The sequence below is a fragment of the Myotis yumanensis genome, unplaced genomic scaffold, assembly GCF_028538775.1.
Source record: "Myotis yumanensis isolate MYYU_CA2020_CCGP unplaced genomic scaffold, mMyoYum1.0.hap1 SCAF_14, whole genome shotgun sequence".
Lineage (NCBI taxonomy): Eukaryota > Metazoa > Chordata > Mammalia > Chiroptera > Vespertilionidae > Myotis > Myotis yumanensis.
In genome coordinates this window covers 4,403,931-4,431,279 of record NW_027223765.1, presented here as the reverse complement: position 1 = coordinate 4,431,279, position 27,349 = coordinate 4,403,931, and the positions used below count along the sequence as shown (strand labels likewise).

The following is a 27,349-nucleotide window of genomic DNA, read 5'->3' as shown; positions in this document are numbered from 1 at the left end:
CTCATGATGTTGATGTGGGACCCAGGGAAACGGATACCTCTTCTCTGACACTTCCATGTCCTGGACATTTGATTTTCAGGGGAGGGGAGATGCTGAACCCCTTGAACGGTATCATGACCTTCTCTTGCTCCCTTTCAGTCATGAAAGCATAGAAAAGTGCTGTTAATTGAAGGACAAAACATCCGATGTTGGTTAATGAAGCATCGACTTCATGGGAAACTTCTGTTTTCTGTTCTCCAGAATGCTGCTAGCTCTTTTGATGTTTAACAGGTGTGATGGGGGAATATGAACCAAAGATCGAAGTGCGTTTTCCTGACACTATACAAGCCACAAAGGATTCGTCTGTAAAACTGGAATGCTTTGCCCTTGGAAAGTAAGGTTGTTTTGTTTTGTTTCCTGGTGTTTTAATTAAAAAAAAAAAAAAAAAAACTTTTTGCTATTCAAACATTGCTCTAAGGTAAATTACCAAACAGATTTCAAATGCTGGGGGAATGAGAAAGTTTCTGATTGGAATTTAAGCAAAATGCCGAATACTCTGAAAATGATGGGGCTGCAGTTCTCCCCTAAATCACTGTTATTTCTGCCAGTCTGACCCACTTCGGCAGCAGCTGCATGAGAGTAAGTGCACGGGTGTGTCACCAAGCCCTCCACACACCCTGCCTGCATCCTGTCCCACATCCACGGCCCGCGGGGTCGCCCTGCGTAATTAACCAGCGATAATTATAAATGAAAAGCCTGCACTGTGGTTCCCAAAATAAGACTAATTAAGGGCCATTGTTCACGGTGGACAATTAGATTGAGTCACACCTGCGGCAGTGGGGGTGCTTTGTGAGACTCAGATACCTGTGTATCAGCCAACAGGATTGGGATGCTTTTAAGGCGGCCAAAGACTTGCTGTTTTGCACATTAACATTCAGACATCTCTTTACCTTTGGGGGATGGGCCAACTTCATTTTTATGCCTGTGGACACCAGTAGCCCCAGAACAAAGGGGTAAACAGGGTAGATTTGCCGTTTCTAAACATGAGTGTGCAATACACCGGGGACGTGGTTAGAGGGAGATGTTGTAGGTGTCGGTCCCACGTCTCTGTCCCTGAGAGCTCCCAGGCAGGGCCACTCTTGTCCACAGACCACACTGGACGGGCTCAGGCTCTCACCTGCCGAGTGAGGGCTCCCTCTGAATGCAATTGTACTGGCCACCAATAACTGCTTATTTGAGAAGAGGGTGGGTCATACACGCAGGAAGCACAGCAGTCTATTGCTAAGGTGGTCAGCACATTTAGAAATGGTGTTTAACAGCCCGAACTGCGGGAAACACCACTTAAAGTGCCCATCTTGTTCTTAGGTAAATACAGCGAGCGACCCAAACAGTGCTGGTTAATAAAGCTGTTAGGTTCCTTTTTATATGTGGAATTCTGTAGATATTTAAAGTTTTCAGTCTGTGTTTTTCATGTATTTAAAAGATTCTATTTTATTTTTGCTCAGTACTGATCCCATAGTATTTGTCTAATGATTAATTATTGATTGATTAATTTAAGGAAGGGAAAAATGGGGACTTCGTGTCAGTTTTTGTTTGTTTGCCTGCCTTTTAAGATATTATGGACTTTGACGATTTTCAAGCTTTCTCAGAATTTAAAGTTACCAAAAAAAAATATATATATATATTAAATGTTAGAAAAATACTTTGAAAATTAGGTGATTTATTTAAAAAAGAAAACCAGTGAGAGATAGCATCTGAAACAGATATCAATAGCTTATTCTATTACATTGAACATCAGGAAATATGGATTCCTGAAATTTTAAAAAAATACTCTTACATAATAAATAACCAAAAATAATTGAGGCTAGTTCTCAAGAATCCCACATAAATAGATGTTATTTGTTAGGATGTCTAACTAAGAATATATCTGATGTATATTATCCTCAGAATTGTGCAGGGTGCACCATAGCTTTTTACGTGTGAGAACGTGAGGCTTACATTGAATGAGTCACCTGTTTGGTTTCAGCTTCTGTGAGGAAGGCAGGGCAAGGAACCCACTCCCACCTGGCTTTAGGCTCTGAGTAATTATTTTAAATTCACAGGCTCATACTCCAGAGCTTTGCCGTGTTTGGGTCTGGCTGCAATGCTTGCTTTGTCTCTGCAGACTGCTTTTTTGCACTTTTTATTGAAACCTAGACATGCGGTCTCGGGTAAAAGGAACTAGGTAACTAGCTTTTAGAGTGAGGTTTGTGTTTATGCAGCTAAGACGTGGGCTGTGCTTACTGTGCGCGGTGGCTGCGTCACCAGAGGCTGGCATTTCCCTGCCGTCCATGGGTTTCCGTTGTCTCCCTGTCCTGTTTGGGTTTCTCTAGGGTCTTTGTCCGTATGAGTCTGAGGTCTGCTGTTCTTCCTGCTGCAATCCCCACTCTGCTATGGAGCCCCCCCCCACCCCTCCAGGATGTGAGAGTCCCTGTTTGTTCATTCCATCATCCCTGTCACCTGTGGGTCTGTTTCTATTGACTGCTTTTTCTTTTAATCATGTTTCTCATTGGTAGGTCATCTAGTAATTTTTTATTGAATTGTAGACATGAACATTATGTTGTGGAATGCTGGACTGTGGTATATTTATTCCAGGTGTTAGATTTTATTGATCAGAGTTAAGTTACTAGGAATCTGGGTGATCTTTCTGTGGCCTGTGAGTAAGCTTCCTTTGAGTAGATTCAGAGTCAACATTCGTCTCAGGCTGGTTTATGACTGAGATGCACCTTCAGCTGAACGCTCCTAAGGCTCACCTGTGGATGGTGGGAAGCCGTCTTCTACCTCTGTCTGTGAGAATTGTTCTCTGCCTCGCCTGGCGTGTCCCTCTTAGGCAGACATCTGGAGCTTGTTCCATTAGCGGTCCCATCCTCTCCGATACCTACAACCCCAGCTCCTCAGTCCTCCATGCCGCCTCACCTCAGTGAAGCAGGCATGTCCCATGTCTGTCCTCCCTCCATATTCTCTGACCTGGGAAGTACCTGGGGAGAGAAAACAGGGACACCACAGGCTCCCTTTGGGGACCATGGTTTTGTGCCCCCCCCCCCCTTGTTACATTTCTAGAGTCGGGTTTGTTTCCATACATTTATCCAGTTTCCTAATGTTTGCAGCAGGAGGTAAATGCAGTCCCTGTTACACCAACATAAATGGAAGCCTGAGGTTGATTTAACACAGTGGCATTTAGGGAAATGTAGACCTGGTGTTGAAATCTAGTCTCACTGGTTTTGACTTCAAAACCCACACCGATAGCCACTGGTATTTATATCAGATTTCAACATGTAAATAAATTCCCCATATGCAGATGAAGTTAGCCCCCAATTCTGTACATGTTTTCCTTTAAAAAGGCTTGAAAATTTTCAGAAAAATGTTAAAATAATTTTATGTGGGGAATGGAACTATGAAGATATTTTCTATTTAGATTCTCTGTAATTACTACTATATCAGCAACCAGTACATTTTGATTTTATATATTAATGATTTAAAATTTTTCAAAAAATAACCTTTTTCAAATTCAATCTTTTTTTTTTTTAATGACAAGAAATAAGTGATTCCCAAAAATCAATCAGGGCTATTGAGGAGCATATGCCCTACTATTTTATGTATGATGATATCAATATCTACCATCTGTAATAATCTGGTATAGACCAGCGGGTGTGGCTCAGTGGTTGAGCATCAGCCCATGAACCAGGAGGCTGGTTAGAGTCCAGTCAGGGCACTTGCCGGAGTTGCTGGCTCAATCCCCAGTAGCAGGCAGTAAATTGATGATGTTTCTTTCTCATTGATGTTTCTATCTCGTTATCCCTCTCCCGTCCTCTCTCTAAAATTAATTTTAAAAAGTTAAATTATCATTTTTTAAAAACCTGGTATAGAGGGTTAGAGAGGAAGCACAGCTTCCTTCCCAGCCACCACCTTAGGAGGCAGCTGCTAATGTGCAGGCAGGGAGGATGGAGAGGAAAAGTAAGGCTGGCAGGAGCGTGTATGCACCAAGTCTAATCACCTTCAACCAGCGCAGGCTACCCTGAGTATAGGGTGATTATGACCAAACCTCAGATTCCTGCCTCACCTTCCATGGCTTTGACTTCTGGGACGCATCACTTACTTTCTGTGCTGCAGTTTCAAAGCTGTCGTGATCACAGATTTAACTCTCAACTCTTCTCATTTGTTTCATGTGGCAGACTCTTAATTATCTGAGCTGCAAATTAATTGCGTTGTGAGGCACCCTGAGAGGCTCGGGGTGTGGGTGCTGTGCACAGGCAGGCAGGTTGGCTGACACACCTGTGTCTCCTTGGAAGCCAACACGGGCCTGAGCTCTTGGTGCAGAAATGAAACCGGTGTCCCTCGTAACTCTCCTGCCGCTAGTAAACAACCCTGCGGATTTCCTTTTCTTCTCCTTCTTAATTTAAGAACTTGGCTGTCAGTGCTCTGGGATGTAAATAAAATCTATCGCCCCACTGCATGTTCCCATGTCCCGGAGCCTCCGCACAGAGGACCATATTTATGTAAACATGTATATCATATATATATATATTTCCCTAATTTATGGGGGGGAAATACCCAGCTTGGCTATTAATGTCCAGCAGTAAATCTGAAGCCTCGCCGAGGTGTTTCCAGGTGTCCCAGGACTTCCAGAGGCCTGAGCAGGCGTCTGAAGTTTGCTTTTCTCCTCACGCAGGTGACGTCCTACAGGGCGACCACAGGGCTGTGGAGTTACATTAGGTCCATTCAGACTTTCTAGGACCATAATGATTGGTTTAAAGTCATCGGCAAGGTATCTTAAAATTCCCTATTTGAACGTCTAAATAGTCATTTGGCTCATTGTGTTGAGTAGCTAGAGAGCAGAATATTTATTTCCCCAGACATATTTGCCCCATGTGCCCCGGAATGTATCCTGAAGCCTAGTCTTTTATTACTTTTAAAATATATGTTTTTATTGATTTCAGAGAGGAAGGGAGAGGGAGAGAGAAACAGAAACATCAAGGATGAGAGAGAATTGTGGATCAGCTGCCTCCTGCACGCCCCCTACTGGGGATCGATCCTGCAACCCTGGCATGTGCCCTGACCAGGAATTGAACCAGCACCTCCTGGTTCATGGGTCAACGCTCAACCACTGAGCCTCATCGACCAGGCCCTGGCCCCATTTGATAATCATGACAATAAGCAATTAATGAGCCTTCCTTTTGGTACAGGCTTCACATTCTCAGTGATATTTCCCCCTCTGACCCTCTTCCAAAGCCTGCCCTGTGCCCATTATCTCTAGTTGCAGGTGAGGATCCAGCTGAGGCTCCGAAGGCTAGGGATCTACACTGTGTCACAGAATCGGCCCGTGTCTTCCTACCCTGTGTCAGCGCCTCCATGATCAGGAGCAAATCGCTGTGGCTCCTCAGTCCCTGGGGCAGCCTCGGTGGAAGGGCAGACCAGTGCCTGCCGGCCGGCAGCCTCTTCCCAAGGGGCCTGGATGGACACTGACCGCCCCCAGGATCCCGAGGACATGCGGATCCCCCAGCTGAGACGTCTCCTCCCTCTGTGCCCTGAGCTTGCTTTTCTGCAGAGCTCGCGGATTTATCCCTATTGTGTCCCCACGGGACAGCCCTCCGCTCAGGCTCTGTATGAATATTTCAAGTCGGGAAACGAGAGCAGCTGGCCCAGCAGCCTGAAATGTTAACAAAGGCTCTTTGCCCGTTTCCTTTCTCCACTTCAGTCCCTTCGATTAAAAATGGCCACTGACGGGATTTTCTGAAATGAGGTTCGAGTTCAGAATAATCCCAACGTAAGCATCTCTGAGAACGGGTTCTCTGGACCAGCTTCTACTTAAAAACTCGGTATGGCCTGGATTTAAGCTGCGGATAATGAGGTTTAAGAAATCCAGGCGAGAAATAGAAGCTTTCTCAAACGGCACCAGTAATGAAAATTCTATTTATGGGCTGAAAGTATGGAATTGAAACACAGTTCCTACGATTGTGTGGAGAGCTTTCATTTAACTTCCAATTAAGGTTGAGCTCGGCCAGATGGTTAACGAATGTATCTCCATCTTTGATAAAAGTAATAGAATGCTCACTCAGGAAAAGCATACGGATGAGAGAATGGAGTGTCTGTCCCTGTTTAGGGTGACACTTATGTAAGAAGCAGGAAACCAGAGGGGTGGGGAGGAGGGAAAGAAGAAAGAAAGAAAGAAAGAAAGAAAGGAAAGAAAGAAAGAAAGAAGGAAGGAAGGAAGGAAGGAAGAAAAGAGAGAGAGAGAGAGAGAGAGAGAGAGAGAGAGAGAGAGAGAAAGGAAGGAAGGAAGGAAGGAAGGAAGGAAGGAAGGAAGGAAGGAAGGAAGGAAAAGAGAGAGAGAGAAGAAGGGAGGGAGAGAGAGAAAGAGAGGGGGGGAGGGAGGAAGGAAGGGAGGAAGGAAGGAAGGAAGGAAGGAAGGAAGGAAGGAAGGAAGGAAAGAAATGTTTGGAGGACTTTGCTTTTATAATCTGGCCATTTCCACAACTGTGAGGCCCCGTTTCAGGCTGACTTGGTTTAGAAAATCAGGAGGAAATGAGAAAAGGCTTTGCAACTCCCCCTTTCGCATGCGAGGTCCATGAGGGGCTCATCTCTGGGCTGAGGAGACTCCGCCTGAGAGACTTGCTTCCGATTGGTTTTCTTTGCTGAGTTTGTATCCAAGCTCGACTTCTACCTCATATTTGTGAAGATAATAAAAAGGGGGGCGGGGTGGGGGAGGCTGTAGCTGAAAGGGAGATGTGGGCAGAAATGGCAGATGTCTGTATTAGGATGATGGCGCCATTGATTATGACTTACCTTCTAATGGCAAAGTTTCAAGAGATTTCACAATGATCTCTCTCCCTAAGGCCCCTCAGGGGTCTCCACTGCTGGGTGCATTCTTCACGAGGCTTCAGAAAAGAGAGGGTGAAATCTAAGCAGTTTATTTAGTGTCTTCATGGGAAGTTCTCCCCCAAATGGGGACTTGTCCCTAGGATGCATGTGTTTACGTTGCCTCTGATTTGTATTAATTCTGACTCTATGTACATTCCCATTACCAGTCAAACAGAATCCCAGCCTTCTTGCTTAGCAGTGATGTAACAAATCTGACCACAATCTCAACATTTAAATAGTATCTATGGATCTTACAAAACTGTTTGATATTTTTCCCACTAGAAACTTGTTAACATGAAATGTGGCCACAGTATGCACTTGATAAGACTTAAATTGAAAAAAAAAAGCTTTTTTTTCTACTGTTTGAGTGATTACTTTTGGATCGTAGAGCTGCTTTGAGAATTCTCAACTATCTCAACTATAAAACGGGATATCCAGAAGGAATGCACCAAATCCTGTCGTTCAATCTCACAGACAGACATGAACAGGGCGGGTGTAGGACCCAGGTGTTCACAATCTACCCATCAAGTCCTTGTTGACAGAAATCAGCAGGAGTATAACTCAGACAGGCTTAGGCCAAAAAGAGAACCATTGATGAACTGAAATGCTCGGAGGGAGACCTTTGGCCCGGGGCATAGCTTGATCAATGCATGTGAAGAATTCTAAGTTATCCCTTTCCCTTTGCCTGAGCTTTGGCTTTCATGGATCCTCTCTCCACGTGGGGAAAAGCTCCATGGTTATATCCCACAGTCTGAACAAATTCCCATGAAAAAAGATTTGCTCTTCCGAAAGCCATCCCAGATCCGTGTCTGGCTGCCTCCGATTGGGTGGCCGTGGCTCCCTGGTGGACCAGTGACAGTGGCCACAGTGCAGAAGTCTCTGAGGCAGGACCTGAATCACTGCTCTGTCAGCTCAGGCAGCTGGAAGGGAACTGTCAGGAAGAGGGGTGGGTGCTGACATTGAGGGTGGGAGCCATTGGGATCTGGGAGGCTCAGGAACCTGAAGGGGCACTGACATTCCCTCCTGCACTGCTCCCCTTGGAATGGGGTCCCTATGGAGCAGGGGTGGGGAACCCTTTTTCCTGCCAAGGGCCATTTGGGTATTTATGACATAATTCCTGGGCCATACAAAATTATCAACCTAAAAATTAACCTGCTATATTAGGTCACAGCCACGTCATCCATCCAGGGAGTGATGCTCATCCAGAGAGACTTTGGTGGCATCACTGAGCTCCTTGGGGCGGAGGAAAGTCAGATTAGCTGAGGTTGGTGGGACTTGTTCTTTTTGCCCCCACGTCACATGGAGACTCACTTTCTGCAGATCCATAGATGTCAGAGGAGGGTCTTACAATGGCTTTGGGGTGTGTGAGGCCAAGAAGCTGGGACACAAACCCCAGCTCCACTGCCTTTAGTTACAGGGAGAGACAGTGAAATCCTATGTACAGATCGTCCATGTGGATAGTACCTAGCACATCGTGTGTGCTTAGTAATCAGTAGCGATTGGTTGTGATAGGGTTATGATCATTATCATTAAATATCAAACCCTTCTGTTACTGGCTCAGAGATTTAGATATTTAGTTAGGTTAAAAGTTGAGCTGTCTTCACAATCAAACTAATGGACTGTGATATAAGCATGGAAAGTACTCTCTACTGAAATTATTTTTTGTCTGAATGCCAGCGATCACAACCGTTTCTAGTCGGATACTGTGCGTGTCTTTGTCATAAACCTCAGAGATACACTGTCACAAAGAGATAAAAGGCCGGGCATTCACACAAGTATCACAGCCTCTATTATCTCCCTTTGTAAATAAACATTCTTAGAAATTTTTATTACATGGGTAATGCATGCTCATTGTAGGAAAATAATGGAAAATGGAGATAAACAGAAAGTGGAGAATGAAAGACATCCAAGGCCTCCCAACCCAGGGCTAAGAACCTCTCACATGTTCACAGATGCATGACGTGTGTTTAAAAACTGGACAGCTCTGCATCTAGCACAGAGTTCAGACCAGGTGACAATCCCTCTCTGTGAACAAATTCTCCTGCAGAAATTCATTTTCATGTGTGCCAGTTTGGTATTCCGTAAAGCGAATGGACAGAAAACCAGTTCTCTGAGGTTAATTGTGGCAGGAATATGCCATTTTACTAAAATGTCAACCTCATTTTGTGCTAAGTGGGCAAGGCTTTTCAAAAAGACAGAAACCAAATTTATGATAATAGTGATTTTATTTTGTGTTAACATTCAAGGTTTGTAACTTTCTGGTAATTCTGAAACAACAGATGAAATCAAACATCGACTTGGAGTAGGTTTTCTGACAACACGTGAGCCTCTGTATGACTTTCTACGCCGACAGAGTCTTCGGCGGGTCCTTGCTTTCTCAGAGGCCTCTCCGGGTCATCACCACCCGCTTTTGGCAGTGGGTTCACCATTCAAACTCCACAGACCCTTGGCCACCACTTTTCATGTGGTTAGAAGTTTCTCCCGCGTCACTTTTGTCAACTTGAAAACAATCCTGCTTCTTCTACAAAGTTGACACTTTGGCTTTGCAAAATAATTATATTATCATTAACTTACAACATATCAAATATAAATATTTAGATCACCTGACAATCTCAAAGGGAATGAAGAGGGGCATGCTTGGAGAAAGGGAGAGATGTTAATGTAAATGGACAGGGATTGGTTTTATAAATGACTAGAGGCCTGATGCACGAAATTCGTGCAAGAGTAGGCCCCCCCCCCCCCACCCCCCGGCTGCTGGCACCGGCTTCCCTCTGACACCTGGGACCCGGGCTTCCCTCTCAGCCCTGGCTTCGCCCGGAAGGACGTCCAGTTTAATTAGCATATTATGCTTTTATTATTATAGTTTATTAGAGAATGTGGTCCTGTTGTGACTTTATATTAAACATGTAAAGTGAGGTCTTCTAAGCCACAGATTTCTAAGTTCACTCTTCATTGTCAGACATTAAGTTTACATATTAAAAGTATATTCATATTAGACTAAAGATATCAGATCTATGATATTAAGCTATATTCCTATAAATAAAGGAACTCTTTACACATTCTCTCTAACAGGAGACAGGGTACCATTCAGTCATTCATAGATTATTGTTGTTTCGCTTTTTGTAAAACAGGGTGATGAGTATTTTTTGAGGCTCATGGAGCATGCTCTCCCAATTCACATGGGTCGATCACAATACTGATCCCCTTGGTAATCTAGCTCACCCACCACCCACGTCTTCAGGTGCCTGCTGGGACCAATTTAGCTTTAGAGGAATCTACCACTTTCTTAGAATCCACAAATACAGACAGAGCTTGTCTCCTCTGAGATGCCATGTCCTTTGGGCAATTTCCTGAATGTGTTTAAATTGATATCATCTCAGGGCCATCTCTGCAGCCTATGCTCTTTGTTTACATTCTTGCAATTTACAAATAGATTCATTTTTTATTATTTGTTTATGGCACATCACTCCACTAGTCTGTCAGCAGTGTGAGGCCAGAGAACATGTTTATTTTGCTCAGCAATTCATTCTCTGGTCAGAGCACCGTGACTGCGGGCGGCAGGCCCTGAATGAGGTGTTACAAGCGCTAATGGAGTGAATGCAAGTGGTCGCATGACCGGCACGCGGGCCTCGGGGGTGATTCATTAGAGGGTTTCCCTGAGAGTTCATGTTAAGGACACTCCCATTTTACCCTGTTGTCACAAGACCCAGCCGGATCGTGTTCTAACGCGGTGTAACTGTTCAGTCCAGTCCCCGATATTAGTTGGAGGAGGTTGGACGGAAGCCCGTTGCCAGGGAAAGTCAAGTACAGCAAATCCCAGGCTACCCTTGAAATCCCGAACTTTCAACAGGAAGACGAAGGCTTCTACGAATGCACTGCAGGCAACCTGCGCGGGAGGAACCTGGCGAAGGGCCGGCTCGTTTTCTACGGTGAGCTCACGGAATGTCACGTGCATGCGGGTATCTGGTGCCATCCCGTGTAGTAAACCGTGATAGCCATGAGCACGTTGTGGAGACATGCCCGGGGACAGGCGGGGAAGCCACGTGTCCGGATTGGGATGCAGGAGGCGAGTCTCAGCGTAGTCTGTGCATGCCGTCGCTTAGTCTACTTGCCGTGGCAAGATCAGCCATGTTCTGTGGAAGCCACAGACCTGTATAACCTGAAGCACCATAGGATCCACTTACTTCCAGTGGGACAGTCAGCGGTAGCCTGGGACTTCCTTAAGTACAGAAGGAGGAGACAGTGACAAGTGACAGGAGCATAATGCTGAGTGTAGTTGTCAATATCCGTTTCTGTTTCCTAGATATTGCCTACTTGTATGTAGGTAACAGAAAATCAGTCATTACTTCATTGAAAAATAGGTTTGCCTCAGTTACCACAATATCTCGTGCATGTAAGAGAGATGATAAACACGCATATTCCCTAAAGGCTGTCTTTATGTTTCTCCCATCCTGGCCAAGATACAACATTTGCATTGAAGTCACTTATTTTTTCATCAAATAAACTATAAAATAGACCCCAGAATTACCAAAATACAGAAGGTGAGAGAATTTGCTTTTCAAATTCTCTCACCTTCTGTATTAAATTTAATATATCTGTCCTAGAAAACTTTTCAAAACTGTATTTACACGTGGCCCAAAATGCCTTTCTCTATGGCATGTTTGTAGATGACATGTTACTAATCATCGATAAAGTAATTGGAGAACAATGCCTTTTTGATAACTAGCCATGTCAGAAGTATTGATATCAGCTCATAGGCATGCCACTCGAGTGTCCTGTGGGGACCAGGTAATGTGCCTCGGTTATATTAGCTCCCATTTCCTCCCGGATTTCAATTTTAACCTGGAATGAAAACTACTATGTTATATATAGAACATGATTCCCTGGTGATTATTTCTGTACGCTTGTATGTATGTGTATTTACCTTTCTGCATTTATTCTTTCCAATAGCTCCTTCGTCTTAAAGGAAAGTCTCTGGAATCTAGCATCTTTTGTAAATAAAATAATGAGGATGTGACTGGGAGTTTTTGAGTGGTACCAGGCTTTTGAGCATGGGCTAGTTTTTAATAGATTTCTCACTTTTCTGTTAAATAGACAAAGATATAACCAAGAGGTTGCGCAGAAGATGGAGGTATCTATAAATTGGAAATCAATAGTAAAGCGATTCCTCCTACATTGATACAGTAGCTGTTAGCTTACATAGAAGTTTTCATAAACACAAGCTCCTGTAGTTCTCATAATAATAAGAGGCAGAAATAACTTTCAGTGACATTACAGGTAGGAAGCCTTAGGTGAACTGAGCAAGCTCTCACAGGTCATGTTTGTCAGGTCTAAGACGAGAACTGTGAACAATCTTCCAAAACGAGGCTCTACCCACCTGCCCTCCATCCTCAGCACGGCCACCTACACCCCTTCATGGGGATCTCACCACAACCAAATTAGCTTCAAAACATTAATTCATACCCTACCTGTTTGAGTGACAGCCAGGATAATCCTACCTTCCCCTTGAATAACACGTTCATATCAACAATCCCAGGTGACCTTTGCCTCATGACTATGTAGAAGAGCCTCTGGTTAGAGATACGGTTTTGGAAAATGCACGCCCAGGACTAAGTTAGGTGCAGAACCCATAGCCACTCCACAGTCCTTATTCCTGGCGTGAGTTTTATCGGGGTGGAGCGGGGAGGCGAGGGGCGCGGGTAGGTGAGGGAAAGGGTGATCCTCCAACTAAAATGTGATGAGGCTCAGATTGGAGTTATACTTCCAGCTACTGTGTTGAATTATGTCTGATACAGATACACTTACTTTTATTTAATTCAGGTCAAGTGTAATCCGTGGTCTTTGCACACAAAGGGTTCAGATTGGGTCTACATTTTCTAATCTGACCCACGCACTAATACTTGGCCTGGAATGATTATCTGGCCTCGTTCTGCACTTGGACCTTTTCCTACACCCCAAGTTGTCAGAGGCCCACCGAGAGCTGCAGCACGATTTCTGTGGCCCCACATGGAGACCCGGCCTGTCCGGTGCTTCCACACCGGATCAGCTGCCCTTGATAGCTGCCAACCTCGGCACGGATCAGGGTACCTCGATAACCAACCAACTTGTCAAACAGTTGCTCTGTCTCTCTTTGGAACAGCCCCTCCAGAATGGGAACAAAAAATCCAGGACACATACCTGTCCATTTACGACAGCTTGTTTTGGGAATGCAAAGCCAGAGGAAAGCCCCGGCCTTGGTACACCTGGTTAAAGAATGGTGAGCGCCTCGGTGCAGAGGTAAGCAAAGGTGTCCATATGAAAACTCCCCTGCTCTGGTGGGGAAACTGTGTCACAAACAGGAACAAGTACTAACATTGATGGAGTGTGCAGTAGGTGCTGGGGAACGTAACAGACTCTAGATATACTAATTGATTTAATCCTTAGACAAACTCAAAGGAGCTATTAAGGTCCCCATTTTTCCCACTGAGGAGACTAAGGGGAGAGAACACCATCACTTGCAGAGCCACATACTGTCAGCACTAGATTTACATCCAGGCATCACCACCATCATCACCATCACCATCACCATCACCATCACCGTCATCATCACCATCACCATCATCACCATCACCGTCACCATCATCATCACCATCACCACCATCATCACCATCACCATCACCATCACCATCACCGTCACCGTCACCATCACCACCATCATCACCATCACCATCACCATCACCATCACCGTCACCATCACCGTCACCATCATCATCACCATCACCATCACCATCACCATCACCATCACCACCATTGTTCATATCTACTGAACTCTCCTTGAGACAGGCCCTGTTACATGTTCCCTGCCTTACTTTACTATATCCTCATGACAACCTATGGAGATGAAGAAATTTGGTTTCAGAGAAGTTTGGCCACTGTTCAAGGCCATGCAGCAGCTAGGGAATGTTGGGATCAGTATTCTGAACTTTGTCCACCTTTGTCTTCATCATACCCAGTATCTCGCTTTTGTGAAAACCAGTGACTGTCTAACCCCGTTTTTCCGCATTTTCCAATCTCACGCATGCGTTCTTCTACACTCCACAGAAAGTGAGGCAGAGCTGCTTCTTTCGCATCAAATTATCCAAATCATTGTGTTAATTCTCCCTTTTGCTATTCACATGGAGGCACAGCCAGAGACAAAAAAAAAAAAAAAAAGACATCTGTTGTTTAGAGGCCAAACATAATGACGCTCTCTGTTCTGGCTTCAGTGGGACTTCCCTGCATGCCTTCCGCCCAAAACACCCTCCATTTCCTTAGCCGACTTGTTTCTCTTCAGAGGATGGTACGAGGTACCTTGAAATAATTTGTTTTGGGTTGTGTTTGCAATGTAAAATGATTTCATAATGCGCACTCAAAATTGTCACTCTGCGCCCCAAATGGGAATCCGTAATGGGTCTGGGCTGTGTAAGCTCACCTTATAGTTGGCTGCGGAAGAGAAATGCAGCCCCCGCTACGTCTGATGCAATTAGAAAATTCCCGAGTGATCCATCCAAGTCTTTTTGAGACCTTGTGATGAGAAGGCAAGGATCTATTCTAACTCGGATATCCGTGACTAATACAGTCAATAATGGGAATAATTGGAATGGTGATGTGTTCCAAATTAGATCCTATATAAAGGAATGTAACATACACTCTATGTAGATCATGCCAATTTCCACAGGAATGAGATAACAGAGTACACTAAAATGACACCGGGCATATTTCCATTTTTCTTAACGTCAGGAAGCTGCTCGGGGTCCCTCTGTGTACGCGGCTCATCTTCATAAGCATCAGTTCGCATCACAGCACAGCAATTGCACAGACGGTTCATAATCGGCCCTGATGAAGAGAACGCCCGCGTTAACGTCCCAGCCCCTTTACATGGCTCCTTTTTTTATTAGGAAAGAATTCAAGTAGAAAATGGGACACTCACCATAACGATGCTGAATGTGTCTGACTCCGGGGTCTACCAGTGCGCTGCCGAAAACAAACACCACACAATCTATGCAAACGCGGAGCTGAGAGTATTAGGTAAGGCCTGCATGTATAACCATGAGATTCAGAATGAGATTGAGCAGGACGTGACTAGACAGAATCTTGGCCCAGTTCTTCTGTGACTCAGAAATGGCTTTCCCTTGAAACAATGGGGAAATGTCTACTAGTAAGTTAGCTTTTGAAAAACGTAGGTGATTCCTATTCTGGTTGGGGAATCAGCCAGGGCTCCCGGAGGCGCCACCCCTGGGCCCACCCAACCAAGAGGCTCCTCCAAAGCTTGTCCCAGCTGAGGTTTTGAATATAATCCAGAAAGTTCCAGCAGAATGTTTTCAGGTGCAAATAAAAATAAAACCAAGGAAAGGAAATCTCCGTTCACAGTGACTTCACAGGCAGGGGTTCCTTTATCTCTTCAGGAGAAGGTCAGGGGTGATGGCTGAGCCTGACACAGCACCATGGTGATGTCATTCTTTTAAAAAATATATAGTTTTAATGAGTTCAGAGAGGAGGATAGAGGGAGAGAGAGACAGAAACATGAATGATGAGAGAGAATCACTGATCGGCTGCCTCCTGCACACCCCCTACTGGGGATCAAGCCCACCACCTGGGCATGTGCCCTAACCAGGAATCGAACTTCGACTTCCTGTTTCATAGGTTGACACTCAACCACTGAGTCACACCAGCTGGGCAGGGTGTCATTCTTTACACGTTCCTCAGGCTGCAGCCTCGTGGTTCTGGGATGCCTGCTGTAGCTGCCAACATCAAGTCCCTGTTCGAGGCAGATGAGAGAGGCAATGGGACTGACGTGTCTCTCCCTCTCCTTAGAAAAGCAAAATCCCAAGTCCCTGCAGCATCCCTTTTACGTCAGGGACCAGAACCCAGCCAGGGACCATGGTGCAGGATTGGTGGAGTTTCCCACAGTCCCCCTGCTTCTTACCACGATGGCTCATTCCCTCAGCAGACCTTCACTGAGCATTCACACACTGCAGAGCCTGGGGCTGCAGGGAGAGGAAGCTGAGCACAGTCCCTCTGGTGCAGCGGTCAACAACCAGGGTCCGCCGATCACTGCTGGTCCGTGAGGTCCCAAAGGTTGGCGACCGCTGCCTATGGCTCGCATTCCTGCAGGTTAATTATGTGAGTGATTCAACAGGTTTTTAAACATTTTGTTTTTTAGCTTCAGCTCCTGATTTCTCCAAAAATCCCATTAAAAAAACTTCAGTGGTTCAAGTTGGCGGGGATGTTGCCATTGAGTGCAGACCTCGGGCCTTCCCCAGGGCCACCGTCTCCTGGAGCCGAGGCGTGCGGGGCCTGGGGCGCAGCCGAAGGTGAGTGGGTCTTTGTTTGTGTGTTTTCACCTTTTGAAATATCTGGGAATATAATGCCTGGTTTGTGAGGTCTTTCCAAATCCCCTCCCACATGCTAACCCACAACTGCTTATCCGGGTATTCGGAAGTGCCCACGTGGCAGAAACATCAAAGAGCCTCCCAGAGCTGAGACAGGCTGCGTATGTGGCTGCAGTACATTCAGGGCTTGGAATAGATATAGTTTCAAAACTCCTTTAAGGCCTCTTCCTCTATCCGGCCTGAAGATTTTTCCTGACACCGCCCCCCCCCCCCCCCCCTACGTGGAGGAAGAAGAGTGGTGCACAAGGGGAGGGAGACTCACACCCACACGGGCCTGTGTCTTTCAAATGGTCACACAGGTGTCCGCTCCCCACAGCATGAGCTCCGCACCTGAGCCAAGGAGAGAGGCTCCCGAGAAGGAAGTGGTTTCCTCCCAAAAGATGTGGAGGAGATTCCTGTTGCCAGGGAGTTCTGACAGAGAGAACAGGGAGGGAGAGAGGGAGAGAGGGAGGGAGGGAGAGAGGGAGAGAGGGAGGGAAGAAGGGAGGACAGGAGAAAGGGAGGGAGGGAGGGAGGGAGGGAATGAGGAAGGGTTTTTAGTTTTTGACCTTGGAAATACCTGTACAGGGAAAAGTACCTTTTTACTCTCAGTTATAAAATTTCTACATGGTCCTGTCTACTTTGAAATGTCATTGTCACTAACTCTTGCTTCCAATAAAGTGTAACTACCTGGGGATGGTTGAGAGGGCTCTAAAGACGCCTATTTAAAGGAATCACACTGCATTGCCTACTTATATAAATGGTGCCATAGATATATGTAGGCAATTTCCTCCACTCTTGTGTGAACTGAGACTGCGCACGCCACAGCCAGTCAGGGACGAGGCCGCGGCGTGGGGCCAGGTCTCCCGTCCCCACGCAGGCCTTGCCTGCTGTGTGGATTATGGGAACTACTCAACTCTGTATGTTCCAAAGGGCTGTCATCAAAGGATTTAACCAAATTTCACATCAAGCAACAGTTCTCAGTGTGGTTCCCATGTTCTTACCGGCCGGTGTGCACGACTGAAGCCAGGGCTATTTCAGGAGCTCTGCCTTAGGGGGCTGTCCCCGTGGCGGCTGTCAGAGCCATGAGTTCTCCTCCAACTGAAATAGGTCGACAGCACCGCAGACACACACCCACACGGAAGAGAGGCCCGGGTGTGTTCCTTCGGAGAGAGTGGGGTGTTCGACACAGAGCCCTGGGGGGAATGGGAAACCGGGGTTCTGGTCCCAGTTCTATCACTGGCCAGTGACCTGACCTTGGGCAAAATCACTTGGCCCACTTGTTCCCTCTGAGGTCACTGTTTCCGGGATTTATTGAAGATGAAATGATAGGAAAGCACCTTTAAGAAGCATGAACCACTATCCCAGGCAGTGATGTCAAACAGAGATCACATATTTGAAATCAACGCAGCTGTTCACCTGGCAGGTGTACTAGCACATTCTGTCCTAGTGATAATTGTGTCCCTGATCCTGAATTTGCCCAAGTGGCCAAGTGACTGAGCCAGACATGGTCATTGCTGAGAATTGTCACAACAGGTGGCATGATATGGCTGGATGGGTCGGGGGTGACAGAGCCCTGGATGCCAACTGTAAGCACCCCCAGGCTCCTGAGCCCCATCTTTAGTTCACCACATGAGGCCCAGCACCAGCACAAACCTGGAGCATGGAGGAGCGTCAGTAGATATTTGCTGGGTCACTAAATCAATGGATGTCAGGGTTTACTTTGTTTTGCTTATGTCCACCTGCCTTAAAGTGAAACCCAGAACTCATTTAATAATTAATAGGTCCATGATGTGTTCATTCATTCATTCTGTAAATATTTAATGAGCTCCAATTCTAGCCCAACTGCTAAACTAGGGAAACATGTGGATAAGGCGTTGAGCAGACCACCTACGCCACACACACTATCCTTTCCTAAAGAAGAGTTTTCTGTAAAGTTAATGGAGTCTGAGGATCTGCATTCAAGTCCCAACTCTGCTCCTCGCTCAGTCAATAACTTCCAGCAAGTCCTTTTTTTAAAAAAATTGATCTCAGAGAGGAAGGGAGAGGGTGAGAGAGATAGAAACATCAATGATGAGAGAGAATCATGGATCGGCTGCCTCCTGCACGCTCCCTACTGGGGATCAAGCCTGCAACTTGGGCATGTGCCCTGACCTGGAATGGAACTGTGACCTCCTGGTTCCTAGGTCAATGCTCAACTACTGAGCCACACAGGCCGGGCCCAGCCAGTCCTTTCCCTTCACGGGTTCTTGGCTGAGTCACTTGAAAAATGATGAAAATCGTGCTCCTCTCAGATGGCTGTATGAGACTTGGTGACAGGGCAGTGTATGGGGGTGGGGGGGGGGGGCAGGGTGATTGGGTGGGTTTACTGCTGGGGTCCAGCCTTAATGAGAACCCCAGGACAGGTCCTCACCTCCCTGCCTGGTGACACTGCAGCCCCTGTCATGGAAGTCAGAGGACACAGATGCCGCCGAGCTCTCAGGGCATTCGCACGTGACCGGGGCACCAAGCCCACACCTGCCAAGTTTGATTAATGGCTCTTTTTTCCCTTGTGGATCCACTTAGCGAGTGGAAACAGAAACCAAAGGTCTGGGTTTATCTCCGTCTGCCCGGTGATCCCTGGGGCATTCGCCAGGAAGTGTTCGCCCTGGACACACAGCCTAGATGTGTCCTCTGAAGGGACATTAACCAAGTGGGCACACAAGCTCAGAACGGCAGCAACGAGAGAGGGAGAGAGATGCTTCCTATTGTTGAAGGTATAATAACGGAATTCATAAGTACTCCACCACATCTCTTCCTCGTGTTCCTAAAAAACCTCAACTCTATCCCAGTTCTCCCTAATTCCCAAAATAAATAAAATAAAACACAGCAATATGTCAGGCAAATGGGCATTCATAAAGAAAATAACCATTTTAAGTGCTTCCTGTATGCTGGGCAGTATACCAGACACTTTCAATATTCCAAAAAATTTAAGGACGCTTTTTTTCACATTCCGATGCATTTCTGAGAAACGAGGTTGACACAGAGCACAGGGGTATGTTTGTTCCACATTCACCACAAAGAGCCAGGGACAAAGACGTTATGAATGAGGCCGAGCTCATTCCCCAAGAATCGGGTCCCTGGAGGACAGAGATTCTGTCCCTTGGCCCTTGGTCTCAGCAAGGGACCACTGGCCACAGACTTTACCAAGTGGACGCTGGACACCTAGGAGCCAACTGCATTAAACACACTCCCCACCCCTCCCCGGCTCAGAGAGTATTATGGGTAGTTGCACCCAGATCTGTCATCGGGGTTCAGCCTGGATCATTCTACATCAATAATACCCTTACACCCTGCGTGGCCCTGGCCTTAGCAAACGCATGTACCACGTGGGAACAGCTGACCCAGTTAGGTGGCATGGAATCTAATAAAGGAGCTTATTTAGTATTTTTGCCTTTAAGGAATAAAACTTGGAGGGCCCTGCCCTGGCCAATGTGCTCAGGGGTTGGAGCGTCAGCCTGTGGACTAAGGGTCAAGGGCAGGTACTTCGGTTGCAGGCTGGATCCCCAGCTTTGGTTGGGGTATGTGCAGGAGGCAACCAGTCAATGTGTCTCTCTCACATAGATGTTTCTCTCTTTCCCCCTCCCTTCCAATCTCTCTAAGAAAAAATATCCTCGGATGAATTTTAACAAAAAAACTCGGTGGGCCCTCTCTACTTCTATCCCCAGGCACTCTAGCCCGGAGACGCCCTCTTAGGCCCAGGTTCCTCGGTGGGACAGGGCTGGGGGCGGGGGCATGGAGAGAAGTCAGGAAGAGTGGAGGGAAAGCAGAGACGAGGGGAAGGAGACGAGGACGAGAGGGGAGCAGGGCGTTCTCTGTGGTAGTCATTGAGGGAGCACTAGATCTTTCTTCTCGCCGTGGGTAGAAGGTGCCTTTGGGCAGACCTGTCTGGAGGCCCTTGACACAGACACACAGAGGGACCAGGATAAACTAGCTTGTCTTCATCCTGCCACTTGATCAACCCGACAGTCCTTCCTTTCGTTACAGAGCCCACCGCCCTGCATGGAGCTGCCCCACTGTCTCCCGGAGCCTCAGGCCCACCTCCCCCATGGGCAGCATGCTGGCGGCCTGGAGCCAGGGGCCGGCACTGCATGCTCACTTCCCCCTGAACCTGCTTTGTGTGTCTCTCAATGTCTCCTTTTTAAAAAAAATATATTTTTATTGATTTTTAGAGAGAGGAGAGGGATAAAGAGATAGAAACATCAAAGAGAGAGGAACATCATTGATCAGCTGCCTCCTGCACAGCCGCTACTGGGGATTGAGCCTGCAACTGAGGAATGTGCCCTTGACAGGAATCGAACCTGGGACCCTTCAGTCTGCAGGCTGATGCTATATCCACTGAGTCAAACTGGCCAGCGCTCAATGTCTCCTTTCTAAATCACCACCATTTCTTTTTCTCCTGCCTTTACCGCCAAGTGCTCAGCCTTAATCAAGACCCCATCCACACGTGCCTCTTCCACGCAGCTGCAGCCAGGATATGGCTACCAGTAGGCCGGCCACCCTGCCCCTTTCTCTCCCCGGCAGGGCTCCCTAATAACCAGCAAATAAACCTGATTGTATTTTGTATCACTAGCTCCTTAATGCAGTCGTGCTTAGTACATCAGGTAGCATGATATCAAGGAGGCAAACGAACCATATGCCCAGTGTTCGAGGGAGAGTGACAGGCTGCATAATGCCTGGCTCATTCCCGCCTCCCCTCCGCGCTGCCTCTGTGTAATGAAATTTTACATCGTTCACACGCGGCTCCTGAGAGCCTTGTTACGGCAAGGCCCTGCGAGGGAATACAAGCGAAGATGTCAGGAGAGATGTCAGCCGCCATCTGCCGCTGCTGCATCCATCCCGCGAAGATATCATGAGCCCAGATCCCGAGGGTGCCCGCAGTCTGGCCCTCACTTTTCCCTCTCGCCACCCAGCGTTCCTGGCTCTGTCCCCGGCCTTTCTGGGCTGGGCACTGACCATGGGCAGGCTGCGTGCAGCACCACCTGCCTGCGCGCTCCCACAGCTCTGCTCAGGGAAGGTGTAACGCCCACCTGCCCCCACCAGTCCTTACTTGCCACCGCCACCCACAGCTGCCCTGGGTTAGACCACGCAGGATGTAGCCCCCCCTTGACAATCCTTGATGATGGGAGATGACATCCCATGGCTTCAACCCAGGACAGAGAGGACTAAGTAGAATTCCACCAGCACACAGCTCCTCCCAGCAATTCCTGCACCGCATCCTACACGGAAAGGTGTGAGCTCCATGCGGAGGGGCTGGGAGGTCGCAGACTGTCCCTGGGTTTCACCTGTGATTCCTGGAGGCAGCAGGTGGGCACCCCGCTCCTAGAGCCACGCCCATGGCTGCGAGGCCCTTCCAGGGAGCAGGGTGGGGAATCGCATTTTATAAATTCTCCCTCTCTGCTCCCAAGAGAAGCTCCGGAGATAAGAGAAAACACTGTTTGGCGCAAACTATTACTTAAAAGCTACAAACTTCAGCGAGTCACTTTTTCTTCCAGAACTCGGCTCCCTGTCCTGAAACACCCAGCTCTTCCTCCACTCACGGCTGAGGAGACGCAAGTGCTCAGCCCACTTATTTATTTGTTTGTTTGTTTATTTATTTATTTTCTTTTTGGTTAATCCTCACCTGAGGATATTTTTCCATTGATTTTTAGAGAGAGCAGAAGGGAGGGGGCGAGACAGAGAAAAACATCTATTGGTTGCCTCCCGCACATGCCCCACCAGGGATGGGGAGGAGCCTGCAGCCAATACAAAACATGATACACTTCACCTTGCCATGGTGTCCAGTCACTTTCCTGCTCTTCGGTAATTTCCGAATGACATTTATATCTTCCAAAGTTTACATAAATATTCAATAGCAACGACTTCATAGGCACAAAAGGTCAGTTATTATTGCAGTTTAGACAAATAACCTTTTGTTCTTGGTTTGATTCGGGTTAAAGAAGTGATCACTTGGTGTGCTTACAGTAAAATGAGCCTTACTCAGGACACAGGTGTACGGTTACACCCACACCTGCGGGCAGACGCCGGCGGGCATGCAGAACATAAATAACAGAAGTAACCAGATAGAAACAGGATTGCTGTCTGGACAGAGGTTATGATCCAGTTGAAAAAGTAGTCTGGCCAATGTTGCTCAGTGGTTGTGTGGAGCTATGAACCAGAGGTCGCGGTTCGATTCCCAGACAGGGCACATGCCCAGGTTGTGGGCTCGTTCCCCAGTGTGGGGCGTGCAGGAGGCAGCCAATCAATGATTCTCTCTCATCATTGATGTTTCTATCTCTCCCTTTCCTCTTTGAAATCAATAAAAATATATTTTTTTAAAAAGTAAAATTCAAACCCGTTGTGTGGAAGCCAGTCTTTCAACATCTTTTCAGTGAAGAGCAACTCTGGGCATTTCCTGACTCACTGGCTATTATTTTCCTATTTCTGGATTATTTATTTATTTATTTGTTTATTTATTTATTTTTGCTTTTTTTTTTCTCTTCCCAGTGAAATTTATGCAAGCACCCATTTCAGAAAACATTTTAAATTGAAGTAATCAACTGATGTCCCAGAGGCCCCACTGCCTCTCCTCCCCACCTCCAAGAACCCCAGATCTCCTGAGAGCACAGTGTGAGGATTACTGCTTTGAGTGACAAATCGCAGATTCTCAAGTGTGACTTGTCAAACTGCTCATTTATTTATAAGCACAGTTGCAAACCCAGTTGACAGGCCTGCGGAATGTTCCGGGTTTATAAATGTGAATGCGCTCAGTCTCCTGGGAGAGGCGGGGAGGTAGGTACCGCCTGTGCAGAGAGGCACATGTTACCGTCACCACAGATGAGATGGAGACGGGGACATAGTCCCTCCCTCAGCTGCAGGCCCAGATAGGCCGCTGGAGGGGGGAGGCCACCCAGCTGGCATCGAGGACTCTTCCAGGACAGGAGGGCGCGGGGTCAGGTTCCTTATTCGGCTGCTCCTGCAGGGTCAAGTTCCTGTACACGGCCAGGTCAAGGTTCATTCCGCTTTCCTGTCTGTAAGGGACATATTTCCCCATGATCCCCCCCAAAACAAACTCATTTTGTGAGTCAGCCAACAGGTAACTCTGACTACATGAGGGATGTTCACGTATACTTAGCTCATACATTTTCATTCTACCTCAGATTAAGTTGACCAATACAGACAGCAATCCAGCCTCCCCAAACTTGACCCTGAGTCTCATCCTATATAATAAAGAGCTAATATGCTAATTAGACCAAACAGCAGAAGGACCGTCTGGACGACCTTCTGGACAAAGTCTGGGCTGCGAGGGAGAGCCCCTTGTATGAATTTTGTGCATCGGGCCTCTAGTCATGTAATAATAATAACAATAACATCCATCTGTGGAGTTCCTGTCATGGATAGACAGTGTGTTAAGATGTTAGATACATCATTGGTTTTAGTTTTCACAAGATACCAATGAAGGGAGTATCATTTATTCATATTTTTTAAAGATATTTTTATTGATTTTAGAGATGAAGGGAGAGGGAGAGAGATAAAAACATCAATGAGAGAGAATCACTGACCCACTGCCTCCTGCACACCCCACTCTGGGAATGGAGCCCGTAACCTGGGCATGTGCCCTTGACCGGGAATGGAAACATGATCTCCTGGTTCATAGGTCGATGCTTAACCACTGACTTACACCAGCCAGGCCCTCCCACTGTCTTTTCAGTGGGTTCTCCCTCAGTTTTTTCTTTTAAGTCCTGTGTTCACAACTTTTTTGTCCTTGGCCAACTTCTTAATTTCCTATCTTTTGATTGCTTGAGCTGCAAGACGTGTTAGCATATGAATCTGCATTAATTCTCTCTCGTATTGTCTCAAGTGCCCAAGAGTATGCAGCAAACAGGTTGCTTTTCTTTACCTTTCTCTCCATCTCCCCATAAGCTTGGGGCTCCTCTTGCCCCCAACCCCCACATCCCGCCCTGCCGCCCGGGTTCATGGAGCTCAGCCTCCCGTCTGAGGCTGCTGTTCGTGTTTAAGCAGGTTTCCTCACAGGGGCTGGTAATCAGCCCACACGCCCTGGTGGGCCATCGGCACAGACACATCACGACCCCATAACTGCGTCATTCAGCACTGCCCTGCACCTGCCACCTCAAATCTGTCATAACTCAGTCACCCAGGGTCAAGTCTGTGTTAGTGTGGTGTGTCAGCCACCATGAAGCTGGCGCTAAATGACCTGCATGTGTTAAATGAGGAGTGACACACAGTCTGAGGAATTATGAGCTCTGAGTGTTTGGCGCCTGGTGTTGGCTTGGAAGTTTAGGGCAGTAGAATGAGAAACTTGACTTTGCGACGCATGGCTGTTTATACCAGCAATTACGCCTTAGACATAAAATACAACTGCAGATATTGGGGATTAAAAACATTAGACACTGCGGCAGTCATGTTCTTATTTCATGTAAATTGTTTGAGTCCATATCTACTCCCCGTGTGTAACACCTCTGCACAGCCCTGGGCTGGTTAACCCCATTAGCTGTATAATGGCCTGGATCTTCTTCGATTGCTGGTTTCTGGGAAGCATAGCGTTAGCTATTGAATCTGTTTAAAATAGATATTCCTCCAGCGCGTTGAGAATGTTTTATAAAAAGGACAGATCAGAGCCCCACGCTGCCTGGGTTTCCCCAGACACCTGAGAAACATGCGCTTTCTCAGGAAACGTAGCAAAATTCAATTGATGTGCTACCGGTTTAGGAGGCCCCTCTGGTAGGTTTCCATTTTGGTTTAATTTTTCGATCTGCCCACCCCCTCCACACAGACAGTCACACCCCGGCCTGGTGCGACTCTGTGCGAGGAGCCACGGAGCACTGTGATCAGAGGGGCCCGGGACAGAGGCTCAGGACACACCACAGATGGCATTGCTGTTTTCTGTGAACCAGTTGAATAACTAGGAGCCCGCCAACAGGGCCCACACTCACATAATCAGTAATTTCATGACAGCCTTCACTGGGCCTTCAGTTTTATGAGTGAGAGTTTACAAAAGAGTAATTACCCGCAAGTCTTATTCCTGATCAGCCAGATCTGAATGAGTTTCTCCACCTGGATGCGTACCCTGCGTCCCAAAGCGCAGACCTAACAGCCATTCAGTCCAGTCACCACCATGTTCATACCGAGAGCCAGCTCTCATTTTAAACAAAGCGGTTATTTGACTAAGTGACCTCTAGTTAGTTCACGGAATTTGCTGATAATGTTTAAAAACATACATCCAGGCCTAGGAAGAAAAAGCCAAAGATTTTCGAGTAGATATACTAGTAAACAGAAAACACATATTAATTAACTACTTATGGCTGTCTGTATTCTTGGAGGATATAAGGAGATAAAGAATGAGAGCTGCCATATTGGGGATACTCTATCCTCTAGACTAGGGGTGGGGAACATCTGGCCCTCAGGCCCTAGACGGCCCAAGAAATCATTTGGTCTGGCCTTGCCAAGGCATCAGGGGTGAGTTAATTAAATGTTTGACCAAATATAGCATCTTAATTTTTATGTTGATAATTCTGTATGGCCCGAGAATGATGTTATAAATATCCAAATGGCCCTTGGCAGATAAAAGGTTCCCCACCCCTTTTATGCTCCAGACGTATGCTCAGCATTTTAACATCCTTCTTAATTTTAAAAACAAACTTATGTTGTTATTGTTACTATGATCCATATTTTGCATGTAAAATTTACATAAAAATCAAGCAAGCGATCCCAAGGGACACAGCCAACAGGGGAGGCCAGAGAGTCAGAGAGAGTCCAGAGTCTCAGAACCCATCACTCCCCTCAAGAACTTGCAGTAGACTGAGGGGGTGAAGACTTGTCTGAACAGGAAATTATGACAAAGGAGTAAGAGCATGAAATGGAGCAAAGATCGTCTTTTCAAGAAATAGGGCTGGGTCACCTTGACAACCATATGCCAAATAAATCCTATATAATAAAGAGCAAATATGCTAATTAGACCAAACAGCAGAATGACCATCCAGCTGACCTTCCAGACGAAGCCAGGGCTGCGAGGGCCGAGCCCCTTGCAGATTCCGTGCATCGGGCTTTTAGTAAATAAGTAAAAGGATCCAAACACAGACCTTAGACCCTTCCCCCAAAATAACTCAAAACTGATTTACAGACCTAAAAGTGGAACAGAAAACTATAAAATCCAGGAAGATAATGGGATGAAACTGAGACAACCTTGGGTGTGGTGATGACCTTCTAGATACCACTAGGAGGGCCAATCCAGGAAAGAAAGGCATGTTAAGCTAGACTTCATTTCAATTAAAATCGTGTGTCCTGTGAGAGATGATGCCAACAGAATGAACAGGAAAGCCACAGTTTGGGAGAAAATATTTGCAAAGGACACCAATAAAGGACACTAACCTAAAATATATAAACAAATCTTAAAGCTCAATGGTAAGAAAACAAACAACTCCATTGAATAATGAGCCAAAGACCTTAGCAGAAACGTCACCAAAAAAGATACTCAGATGGCAAATAAGCACATGAAAAGATGCTCCACAACATATGGTGTCAGGGAAACACAAAGTAAAAGGAGACAGCACTGCACACCTGTGAGAATGGCCCAAACCCAGGCACTGGCAACACCCAATGCTGGGAGGATGGGGTGGGGGAGGGCAGCAGGAATCTCTTGTTGCTGGTGGGGATGCAGATGGTGCAGAATCTCTGGAAGACAGTTTGACAGTTTCTTACAAAACTAAATATACTTTTACTATACAACCCACCAAGCATACTCCTGGGTATTTACCCAAACACACATCCACACAAAAACTCACACATAGATGTTTATAACAGCTTTGTTCATAATTGCCCAAAATTCAGAAGCAACCAAGATGTCCTTCAGTAGGTGAATGAATAAATAAACTGGTCCATTCACACACTGGAATATTATTCAGTATGGAAAAGAAATGAGCTACCAAGCCATGAAAGACCTAGAAGAACCTTAAATGTAAATTACTAAGCAAAAGAAGCTGATATGGAAAGTTACAAACTGGGGACTGCAACTCTATGATGTTCTGGAAAAGGCAACACTGTGAAGA

General features: G+C 46.5%; 1 protein-coding gene across 1 annotated transcript in view; it reads left to right on the top strand.

The window, feature by feature from the left end:
- The window catches only part of CNTN6 (contactin 6), a 157,284-nt gene that overhangs the window by 92,772 nt on the left and 37,163 nt on the right, over positions 1 to 27,349 (top strand). The window contains 5 exon segments of the mRNA XM_070391434.1: positions 271 to 373; positions 10,621 to 10,805; positions 13,016 to 13,152; positions 14,793 to 14,922; positions 16,058 to 16,208. Coding sequence (XP_070247535.1) covers positions 271 to 373; positions 10,621 to 10,805; positions 13,016 to 13,152; positions 14,793 to 14,922; positions 16,058 to 16,208 — 706 coding nt within the window.